We start from the raw sequence: 12,500 nt of genomic DNA, 5'->3' as shown, positions 1-12,500 counted from the left end.
CCACTGCAAAATTATTATGATTTTTGTTTGTTTGTTTGACTGAATGGTTAACCAAATGCAGAAATAACAACAACAAATAAATAAATAAGCAAACAAACAAACAAACACAAAACAGACCAGTTGGCACTCAGAAAGATTTGTTTTTCTTTTTTTTTTGCAGTTTGGCAGACGGTGCTTGTGCACATTAACAGATCGGTCGAATAATTAATACAACCCTTTTAAGCATGGCTATCACAAGGCTGCGAGTTTGGAAGGAAAAAAAACACCAAAATAAATAAAAAACAAAAAAACAATAAACAGTGTGACGAGAGGGAAATATGGTTTTAATGTGTCGATAATGACGGGGAGCGATGGGAACAACTTAATCAATGACTCTGCTTCGTTTGCAAACAAGTGCCTGAATTATAACCCCCAATAATTGATTTCCAACCCTCTGCTTTTTTCATTCTCTCTCCCCACTCTCTATCCCCCTCTCTCTCTTTTCCCTTTTTCTTTCCCACTCACCTTCCTTTCATGTGATGTCATTTCCTATTGATTCCCCCCAGGGCCATCTAACGATGAGGAACTTTCTAGACTTTTGCGCTTGCACTTTGACTTTCTCACCTCCCTCCTCCTGTCCCCACCTCACCCCACCCACCAGCCCCCTTAAAACCATCACACAAACCCCCTACTACCCCCCGACGACCATTTGAAATTTTTGCAAGCTGTACCAAACGGCTTAACCAAAAAGGATTAAGTCCCACACCCAACTGAGAGCACAGATAATACTGGGTAATTGGTAAAAAATGAAGATGAATGGGCCAGTCAGATAAGGCCCAATTAGCTGCTCCGCGCTTACAGCTGTGGTCTCAATACAGATCCATCTCTGGAGCCTCCTCCACCACCTCCTCCTTCCCCTCCTCTCCTCCACCACCTCCTCCTTCCCCTCCTCTCCTTCTCCACCTCCTCCTTCCCCTCCTCTCCTTCTCCACCTCCTCCTTCCCCTCCTCTCCTTCTCCACCTCCTCCTTCCCCTCCTCTCCTCCACCACCTCCTCCTTCCCCTCCTCTCCTTCTCCACCTCCTCCTTACCCTCCTCTCCTTCTCCACCTCCTCCTTCCCCTCCTCTCCTTCTCTTCCTTCCCCTCCTTTCCTTCTCCTTCTCCTCCTTCCTCTCCTCTTCTTCTCCTCGTTCATCTCCTCTCCTTCTCCTTCTCCTTCTCCTTCTCCGTCTCCTTCCTCCTTCTCCTGCTCTCTCTCTCTCTCTCCTCCTCATTTCATCCTCCTCTATATTTTTCCTTCTGTCTCTCTCTCACTCCTCCTTTCCTGCTCTTCTATCCTCCTCCTACTCTCTCTCTCCTTCCCCATCCTCGTCTAAAATCCACCTGCTCACTCTCTTCTTCTCCTTTCATCCTTCTCTATCTTCCTCCTTCTCTCTCTCTCTCTCTCTCTCTCTCTCTCTCTCTCTCTCTCTCTCTCTCTCTCTCTCTCTCTCTCTCTCCTGTCCTCCTCTTGTATCCTCCTACTCCTCTTTTCTTTCCTGTTCCTGATCTTCCTCGAGCATGTTGGAGTCTGTGCGGAGTCTGGGCCAGATCTGGGCCGAGTCTGCCCGAATCAGTGCACTGACCCGAGGGAGCAGCGGGGGCTGTCTTCTCCTCTCCTCCTCCACTTCCCACTCTGTAGCTCTGTCTCGCTTCTCCCCTCCTCCTCTCCTCTCTGTCTCTTTCTCTCTCATCCTTTCCTCAAAACAAACACCCACACACACAATCAAACACACACACACACACACACACACACACACACACACACACACACACACACACACACACACACACACACACACACACACACACACACACACACAGACACACACACACACACACACACACACACACACACACACACACACACACACACACACACACACACACACACACACACAATCAAACAGACATACAGACATAAAGACACACACACACACAGACACACAGAGACACACAGAGACACACAGAGACACACAGACACAGACACAGACACAGGCACACACACACACACACACACACACACACACACACACACACACACACACACACACACACACACACACACACACACACACACACGCGCGCGCGCGCGTTGCCCCCAGCCCCGTCTGCTTTAATTCCGTCTCCAGGTCCAGACACCTGTCACCAGCCCCTGTACGACTCCAACACCCCTCGCTGTGGCCACAGAGGAACAGGGGGAGGGCAGACGCGATGTGATGAGGAGGAGAGGAGAGGAGAGGAGGAGAGAGGAGAGGAGAGGAAAGCAGAGGAGAGGAGAACAGGAGAGGAGAGAAGAGAAGAGGAGAGATGGATGTGATGAGAACAGAGGAGAGGAGAGGAGAGGAGAGGAGAGGAGAGGAGAGGAAAGCAGAGGATGAGGAGAGGAGAGGAGATGGGATGTGATGAGCACAGAGGAGGAGAGGAGAGGAGAGGAGAGGAGAGGATGAGGAGAGGAGAACAGGAGAGGAGAGAAGAGGAGAGATGGATGTGATGAGAACAGAGGAGAGGAAAGGAGAGGAGAGGAAAGCAGAGGATGAGGAGAGGAGAGGAGAGGAGAGGACTAAAAAGGAAAGGAAAGGAAAAGAAATGTGATGAGAAGAAATGACATTAGATAAGAGAAGAGGAGAGAAAGAAAGAGAGGAATAGGGAGACACAAGAAAACTGGGTCTCTATTCGCACGTGTGTGTTTGAGACCTGACTATGCACGCACGTTTAGAAGATCTGTCTGTGTATGTTTGTGTTTGTTTGTGTGTCTTCAGTATATTTGTTTACACAAGACTCTACTTGTGAACCTGTCATGCCTGTGTTTATGTGCGAGTGTGTGTAGTACTGTGTATTTTGTGTATGGCTGCGTGCATGTGTCTGTGCTCTGTGTGTATTTTTGAGTGTGTGCGCGTACATCAGCCTGTTCACAGCTCTAAGCAGCTCACAGAGGTAAACAACAGCAGAACACACACATAAAGAATAAAGACGGAGAGAGAGAGAGAGAGAGAGAGAGAGAGAGAGAGAGAGAGAGAGAGAGAGAGAGAGAGAGAGATGGAGAGAGAGGGTGAGAACAACAGAGAGACATAGAGAAAGACAGGGAGGGATGGAGAGAGAACACACACATAAAGAATAAAGGCAGAGAGAGAGAGAGAGAGAGAGAGAGAGAGAGAGAGAGAGAGAGAGAGAGAGAGAGAGAGAGAGAGAGAGAGAGAGAGAGACAGAGACAGAGACAGAGATGTGGAAAGAGAGAGTTAACAACAGAAAGAAAGACAGAGAGAAAAAGCAGGAGAGATGCAGAGAGAACAACAGAGATAAAGAGAATGAGACAGAGAGAAAGAGAGAGCACAGCACAGGAAGCCTTAAAAAAGTTTGCATCGTCGTGGTCGTGGTTGTCGTTGCCGCCGCTGATTTCATTAGAGCTGCATCATCTGGTTGATGATACACACAATTCCCACATCTCATTACTGCCAGGATTTAAGGTCCATTAACGGTGCTGTGGCAAGGAATCAAATCCGAAATGGCACCCACTGGCCAAGCACACACAGAGAGAGAGAAGGAGAGGGAGAGAAAGAGAGAGAGAGAGAGAGAGAGAGAGAGAGAGAGAGAGAGAGAGAGAGAGAGAGAGAGAGAGGGGGGTGAAGAAGGGAAGAAAGAAAAGGAGCAGGGGAAAATAAAGGAAGAAGAAAAACAGAGAAGGGGGATTTTTTCTTTTCTGTTCTATTTGTCTTTCTACTACCGCAATTTCTTTGCTCAAGGTTTCACACTCTTGACTACCCCCTCTCTCCTCTCAAACACTCTCTCGTTAGTTTTTGTTCCTGTCCCCTTCTCTCTCTCTCTCTCTCTCTCTCTCTCTCTCTCTCTCTCTCTCTCTCTCTCTCTCTCTCTCTCTCTCTCTCTCTTGCTCTATCACTCCATTGCTCTCTCCCTTTTTGCTTTGCTTATATATCTCAGTATTGCTCTCTCTCTCTATTTCTCTCTCTCTCTCTCTCTCTCTCTCTCTCTCTCTCTCTCTCTCTCTCTCTCTCTCTCCTCTCCTCATTCCCTCCCTCTATTTCCCTCCCAAACGCTATTCTTCCCAGTAGAGATTGGCAGGTGTTTGTAAAGAGCTGGGCTTGACCATGTTTTCCCGCCCTATAATGAAGGTCCTGGTTGAGGTCAGTGCATGGTGGTGGGGGAGGTGTGTCTGTGTGTGTGTGTGTGTGTGTGTGTGTGTGTGTGTGTGTGTGTGTGTGTGTGTGTGTGTGTGTGTGTGTGTGTGTGTGTGTGTGTGTGTGTGTGTGTGTGTGTGTGTGTGTGTGCGTGCGTGCGTGCGTGTGTGTGTGCGTGTGTGTGTGTGTGTGAGGTGGGGAGTGGGGGGCAATGCATCAGTGTTTATTTCTGGCCGCGGCCGCTGTGTGTCAGACATGTTTTGCTTGGTTTGTGATCTGTAATTGTGGCATTTCCTCAGAGTGCATGGAACAATCCACATTGTGCACAGAGGGAACCAACCGTACCTACCCCCCCAAACCCCCCCTCCCTCTCCTGAAGACGTGAGAGAAGAAAAGAGAGAGAGGGGGAAAGAGAGTGGGGGGGAAAGAGTCCCAGGGAAAAAAAAATCAAAGAGAGCCAAGGAGCCAAGCGATCGGTTTAATCAGCGTCTCCTCTTCTGTCCTCTCTCTCTCTCTCTCTCTCTCTCTCTCTCTCTCTCTCTCTCTCTCTCTCTCTCTCTCTCTCTCTCTCTCTCTCTCTCTCTCTCTCTCTCTCTCTCTCTCTCTCTCTCCCTGGATGTTTGGTTATTTGGCTCAAAGTTGGACTGGCTGTTTTTGTTATAATTAATAACATTGATGCAAACAGGAGAGGGTAATTGCGTTGAATATTTTATGTGGGGAGGAAAAGAAACATTAGCCTGTTCAATTTACATCAACACAAAGACAACACGGGCAATCCAAGCCAATCCAGGAACAGAACAGAGTGTCCTTCACACACACACACACACACACACACACACACACACACACGCACACACGCACACACGCACACACACACACACACACACACACACACACACACACACACACACACACACACACACACACACACACACACACACACTGTGTGTGTCAGTGTCTACATTTGTCCGGGCTTTAACCAAACTGCAAGCTATGAAAACAAAAGCGGAGGAGGAGCATCTGCATCAGAATAGGGGCCACTAAGGAGAAAGAAACCTTTACATCCAATACCAATTAAATAGCAATCTTGATTTGGAAGAAACTGTTCCGGCAAATAAATAAGCGAGTAATTCAATCACTAAATCCATCTGAATGCATTTTATGAATGCGTCCACTTCGCGATAAAAAGTACATATACAGCATTATTTAGCTTTTTTTAAACTATTTTTTGACCTGGGATTGCCTACGTAAAGGTGACTTACACATAGAGAGAGAGTCAATTGGAGTGTCTTCGGTGCGCCTTTGCGGTGTAGCCATTTCACGTAATCATCTATTTTTGACCTGGGACTGTATACGCAAGCGGCCATTTATACATCCGTGGGTCAATCAGAGTGTCTTTAGCAATGATGATCACAGACCACTACAGTGCCCATGAGCTCATGCTTTAGCCAGGGCTACGGCACATAGCAGACTGCAGTACACCACGCTACACAGCTGACGGCCCTACTGCATCGCTAGCTAGCTACAGTGGCATGCGGCTGACGATCTAATATAAGGGGCGACTGCCAAACATAAGTGCCTTAGCGAAGGCGTCATGGCTAAATCTGTCAGGTGATATCAAACCATGCACATACTCACACACAAACACACACACACACACACACACAGCACAAGCACGCACGCACACACGCACGCACGCACGCACGCACACACACACACAAACGCACACACACACACAAATACGCACACACACACAATAATTCGCTGGAGAGATCTGCTCGTATTAGACACTCTGAAACTGAATCCAGAACAGCAATTAACACGGTCTGAGTCTGAGTGTCTCTGTGTGAGTAAAACGCTCACAGATACAGCGAGCCTGCAGTCAATGAAGTCTGCAGTGCAGTACTGTGTACATTACCCTTAGTACGGCGCAAACACCGTCTAGACAAGACTATTTGTCCTGCTTGATCTATTGCATTTTGGCATAATTGCCCTATCAGATACAGATTTTCAACTGTATGAAAATCAGTGATAGCCTTGTTCAGTCAAGCGATGTGCAGTTTTTGTCGATGGTGCCGTCTCTTTGAAGATAAGTCCTCCTGATATATGGTCTTTGTAACGGGCCTGTGCATCTGCGTTTCTCTATGCATTTGTATTTTTCTTGTATGTTTCTATCCCCATCTTTCTTCAGCTTTAAACATTTCGCCTTTTTTTTCCCTTTCTCCCGCTGCTGTTGTTGTTCTGATGTAATAGCGCTCCGAATATGACAGAGAAATTTGCGGCCGAGATAAGAGCGGACTGGAACAAAAAAAAACAAAAAAACCCTCCACTGTCTATTTCACTTAAAAACCTAATTTATGTTGCAATTAAAGGGCCTGAAAGAGGCTGGCTGCCTTGCGCGGCGGCTCAGAAAGAGAGCCGGCCATATTTCTCCCTCTTATCGCCCAGGCCCCCTCCTATTGGGCCGCCGCTGTCACCAGAGACTGCTTGATATAAACAAGAGATTGCACAGACATCCCAGTAATCAATATTAGGATGGCTTCAGTACCAAACATCATTTGTCTCGGGCCACCATTCCTTTGACCAAACGAAGCATTAATTCAAATCATAAATCTGGGGGTGATTTAAATCCTGGGGAATGAGAAGAGGTGGTGGAGGTGGAGGAGAGTGGAAGGGGGGGGTGGAGATAGAAAGAGAGAAAGAGAGAGAGAGAGAGAGAGAGAGAGAGAGAGAGAGAGAGAGAGAGAGAGAGAGAGAGAGAGAGAGAGAGAGAGAGAGGAAAGTAAAGTGGAGAGGGGGGATGGAGAGAGAGAGAGACAGACAGAGAGAGGCAGAGAGAGAGAGAGAGAGAGACACAGAGAGAGACAGAGAGAGACAGAAGAGAAGAGCGAGAGAAGCGCCTGGTCGCTCACTTTAATGATTTATTTTGTACATTTCTCTCTTCGCAAGCGAGACGAGAGATTTGTCCATACGCGGTGACAGGTCACCTTCAACCAGCACTGGCAGACTCTTCATCACCATGCCGACGAGCATCTCATCGGCGCAAGTAAATATTAAAGGGAAAAAGAATCCAATTGATTGTGGATGGGACGGAGAGGCGTCGCCGCCATATATTTCACTCAGAAGGGCTAATGCCCGAGCCTAGCCGCCGTGGAGACAGCAGCGGAGGCTGCATCAGCCCCAATGGCGGCCTGCCTGCCTGCCTAGCTGACGCTTGTATGGGGGGCAGAATTATTATTCTTGTGGGAGAGGCCCCCGCGTGCGCTCAAGGTTACAATTTAAATTGTAAAAAGATAAAACAGTTTCTTATTAGCTTCATTGCCACAGCCTTGTGATTCTTATTCACATTCATCTTTATTTCCGCGACCTCGTAGCCCTGCCATTTCTTCCTCCTTTTTATTTTCCCCTCCGCCAGTCATGACCTCAGCTGCTTGTGTTATTTTCTTTGCGGCGATATCGACTTAGGGATGCATATTGTGTTTTGTGTCGTCTCCTACCCACCCCACCCCCCGACGTACGTACAATACAGCATGCAGAGTCAAATTGCAGCAAAGAAAATCCTCTGATAGGCCACACAGAGAGCGGTCAAAACATGGGAGAGAATCAAATGCTGAGAATTGGGCGGAAGGATTAACGGTATCATTTGTAATGGGTTTATGATTTTACACGACAGTTTATTTCCACAGAGAAATGCCTCAGAGTTATAAAGGGGGAAAAAAATCCTCGCAATGTTTCAGAAATCATTAATTGAAATGGAGGATATTCAAAACCAATTCAGTTACACAAATTAAATTAGCAGGCCACTTACAGTACCAGCTAATAGCTCAGGGATAAAGTGCCCATGGATGCATCTCAACACATTTAGAAAGGACTCCGTTTTGTCATTTTCGGTCACAGGAATGGAGATTGCAGTTGGCATCAAGAAATTAAATAAATTGGTGCCAGTAGAGCTTAAGGACAGCACTTAGCTGGAGAGAGAAAAAAAGAATCAGGCTAGCGTCTCAAATTGTTTATTTATTACAAAAATGGGAATAAAAAAGGCCTCAAAAAGCATCCTCTATGTTACTCACAATGTTAGGCTTTGAGTAAAGCCGGATAAGTGCCATTGTTTCTGAAATCATCTTTGTGTGTCTGAGTGTGGTTTTATTTTTGTCTTCAAGATGCTGTCAGCATTGTTGGCAGATGTAATATGTATTTGTTCGGGTTTCCGTTTCAATTTCTTAGATGAAGCCGGTTTGATATTTCAATAAGGCTCAAATACATGTTAGAGATGGCTAACTCCAATGTTTGCCAAAATAAATGACAAACATTTTTTTAGAGGCAAGCTCTCCATGCTTTGCTTCTTCACAATCTGTGTTTCACAAATGAGCCCAGAAGACCAGTAGTTCTTTCTTCTTTTCAAACAACATAATACAGGCATAAAGGACGCTTTTACATATTTACAAACATTTGATATTTTCCCACGATATGCCACGAGGTCATACGTAAGTATTAATGTCGCTATAACATTGTGCAAATATCGCAAGAGATGACACGTGAGATGACTACAGTATGTAGTGATGGAAAATTCTAGTTAAGGGCAGAGTATTATTTAGGGGAACACTGTAACAACAAAAGTGGGGCCATCATTGGGGAAAGCACATGAAGAGGGGTGAAAAACTAATATATTTCTATATATAAATTAAGATAAATGCAAGGCGTGTTACAGACTAAGTGGTTCTATTACTAAACGGTGGCTATCTAAGCTGCTTGTTTAGATAGCCATCAGTTATCAGTAATGCGGCTTCTCTTCCCGGAGATAGAAATGAATGTGTCACATCAGGGGCGCTCTCCTGGGCTTGCTGATGAGCATTTAATGGTTTAACAGAGTCCACCTGAACGAACCAATTAGGGCACTTCCAAACAGATTCATACTCCTGGCCCTGCCAGTGCCGATGAAATGAAACTGCATACGCAGAAATCACCTCGATAAGAGGGGAGGCGTGCACTGTACACTCTAGCCCCCGTGGCAGAAGAAGTGCAAGAACTGCTGGCAACAGTTTTGGGTTAAATGATATCGATTAGGATATTTGTGTGGCTGGAGGATAGTAAAAAAAAGAATAGACTAACAGGTAGAGATTGCAATGTAATGAATCAGTGAAAAATAGAAAGAGAGAAATAGGCCTCGCGGTCCAAAGTAATAAATCCCTGTAGCACTGGCTCCCTGGGTGTGGAGTTTGGAGCATCAGCACCAACAGCATCTAGGGTACTGGTACTTACTAAGTGATTCTGGGACACAATGTAGGTCCTGGTCTGTGCAATGGGAGTTGGATATTAAAGAGGAGAGGAGAGGAGAGGAGAGGAGAGGAGAGGAGAGGAGAGGAGAGGAGAGGAGAGGAGAGGAGAGGAGAGGAGAGGAATAGAGGAGTTTATGTAAAAGAGGATAGGAGAGTGGAGGGGAAAAGGGAGGGAGAGGAGAGGAGAGGAGAGGAGAGGAGAGGAGAGGAGAGGAGAGGAGAGGAGAGGAGAGGAGAGGAGAGGAGAGGAGAGGAGAGAAGAGTGTCTGCTCTGTTGGCCAGCAGGTGGGACGGGATGGGGATGGGGGTCAGAACAGAACAGAAGACAACAGAACAGAACAGAAGACTGGAGTGAAGAGAGGCTAAAGACACTCACCCACACTGGAGCTGAGGTCGCCGTTCTCCGAGTCGGCTGGTCCGTGCTGGTTGTTGTTGCCGTGGTAGCTGCTCATGACCTCCAGCTTGATCTTCTTGACCTTCATGGCCTCGGCAATGGCGGCGTTGGTGGCAGCAGCAGCGGCAGCGGCGGCAGCCGTCAGACCTGGCCAACCAGTGGGGGGAGCAGAGGGGGGATTATGTGATTATGGGAGACAATTGGGGACATCCTTCAGCTTTTAATCAATAGTCAATTAATAGTCAATAAATCAATGTAGTTACAGTGTGCAGTTGTATGTATGTATGTACGTATGTATATACTATGTACTGTATGTATGTATGTATGTATGTATGTATGTATGCAGTCCGACATACCTCTATGTACTCTAAGTACGTACGTATCATCTATCTATCTATCTATCTATCTATCTATCTATCTATCTATCTATCTATCTATCTATCTATCTATCTATCTATCTATCTATCTATCTATCTATCTATCTATCTATCTATCTATCTATCTATCTATCTATCTATCTATCTATCCACATCATTCTGGTGACAGGCAGCTACTAGGTGTCACTAATAACATTAAATAAAACTGTCAACATGAAGATAGAAAGTAAATGGGTAAAACAAGGGACAGGCCACGAGCATCAATCACAGACATCAGATCAGATCAGAAGAGCCATTTGTCAGTGTTTTTGCTGTTTTGAAAGTCATATTTTCATGCAATGGTTAATGATGACTCCGAGAGCACGTTGCATAACAAATGTTCGAGGCGAGCGAGTTAGCACTGTTGAAGGTGCTTCACATCACTTGACCACTGACTCCTGTACGCGCGTCACAGAAAAAAAAAGTTACAAAAGTTTGAAAACGTGACAAAATCATTTCAGTTTAGTGGTGATTGCATAAGACACTCGAGGCGCACACAGCCTGTAGATATGAGTCTGATGTTCATGCTAACATGGCGCTTCAGGCTAAAGCTAAGCTAAGCTAAGCATCCATATGACACATTATTATCCTCATCAAGGAATGCATGGCCAAGGCGTCTTTGCCCATCATAAACGCCACCTCTCATTCCGACCTTTCATATTTCCTCTGTCTGTTTGCTCCTATCCCCTAACCCCCACCCCCACCCCCAAACGGTAGAAGCGATGCCACTGTTTGTTTGATGGTGACAGATAGAATCCAGATAACACATCAGACCTGACATGTTGCTATGGTTTCAGTTTTGGAAAAAAAAAACACACACACATCAGTGGGTGCGTGTAACAAAGCAAAAGCTAACAGCACACTACAGGAAAAGGAAGAGGGAATGAAGAGTGTGGAGGAGGTCGAGGGGTCAGTAGAGGAGAAGGGGAAAGAGGGGAGGTAGAGGGGAGGCCGAGGGGTGGGGTGGGGTAGGGTTGGTGTTGGAGTTGACGGAATGAAAGGAACAAATAAAAAAAACCACACAACAACCTCCACTCACACAGGAAATGCAATCTCCCTCTTAGATATTGCACCGGTTTCAAGCAATAGCCAAGCCCCGATTATACGTATACATACATATCTAATGTATTCATCAGATCTCCCCTCGCATTGTTATGCGACGTGGAGGATCGTGAACATTGTGATTCAGATCCTTATGGCCACTGTCATAATAATAGCGCAGCTCTGGTTGTAATTGATTTCGCTGACAAGACCAACTGAGGCTGATAGAGCCAGCGAGAGCACAGTGCCGACCAGGGCCCGAGAAATCTCTGTCAGTCTCAATACTTCTGAATGGCTATGGGGAGGAAAAAGGAAAGAAATAAAGAGAGATGTGAAAAGGATCCCACAGACAATGAGGGAAGAGGAGGAGGGGTTTGCATGAATGAAATTACTGAAATGAAGTAAATGGGGCCTGTATTCAGTGATGTTCAATAAATCCATGTGATCTATGGCTGGTTTATCTTCTCCTTTTTTCTCTTCCTCCCACACTCTCTCCCTCCCTTCCTTTCTCTCTCTCTCTCTCTCTCTCTCTCTCTCTCTCTCTCTCTCTCTCTCTCTCTCTCTCTCTCTCTCTAACTCATCTCTCATTCGCTGTCACTTCTCCCCACCACCAGCTGCAATACAGTGTGATAGAACAGTGGCCAACACAAACCATTTAGAGTGCCGACTGTCTTCTTGTCTTGTGCTAAAATGTTTGCCAGTGAAAGAGCAGCAGCGGAATCACAATTGAGACATAAAACTGCCGTCTGTCACAAGCACGTCGAGTAGCTGTGCTTTACAGATGAGCTTCCGCACGCATGCCACACAGTAAATTCTGCAGTGCTCATTTAACACTTAGAGTGTTCATTTGAGTCCATTTGGACTTAAATGAACTCTGTAAGTGTTGAATTAACACCACAACATTTACTGTGCACGCACACACATTGCTTTTCTGGGGTAATTTACTAGGTGTGAGGCCGTACATGGAGATTGCTCTCTTAAAAAAAGAGGGAGAGTGCTTTTAACTGATGAAGCTTGAAGCTAGATGCAACATGTGAATTCAACATCTGAGTCATCATCAGTTGACTCACTTACAGAAGACGGCTTGGATCATTGTTGGACTTGAGTTAAATGCATTTGATCAGTACTGACAAGACTTTTTGTTTTATTTACGTAAACCCAGTAAGACACTGCTCGTCTTATAAATTCGCTGCTACCAGAATGGCAATGACCAAGTCGT

General features: G+C 46.0%; 1 protein-coding gene across 5 annotated transcripts in view; it reads right to left on the bottom strand.

Moving 5' to 3' along the window:
- dachd (dachshund d) overlaps positions 1–12,500 on the bottom strand; it is a 227,835-nt gene that overhangs the window by 80,182 nt on the left and 135,153 nt on the right. For all 5 annotated transcript variants that reach the window (XM_063213028.1, XM_063213029.1, XM_063213030.1 and 2 more), the window contains exon 3: positions 9,807–9,971. In XM_063213028.1, the coding sequence (XP_063069098.1) occupies positions 9,807–9,971 (165 nt within the window). The remainder of the gene's footprint in view (positions 1–9,806; positions 9,972–12,500) is intronic.

Source organism: Engraulis encrasicolus, chromosome 13, assembly GCF_034702125.1.
Source record: "Engraulis encrasicolus isolate BLACKSEA-1 chromosome 13, IST_EnEncr_1.0, whole genome shotgun sequence".
In the NCBI taxonomy this organism is placed as follows: domain Eukaryota; kingdom Metazoa; phylum Chordata; class Actinopteri; order Clupeiformes; family Engraulidae; genus Engraulis; species Engraulis encrasicolus.
The sequence above is the reverse complement of the archived record's forward strand: the minus strand, read 5'-3'. Positions and strand labels throughout refer to the sequence as shown.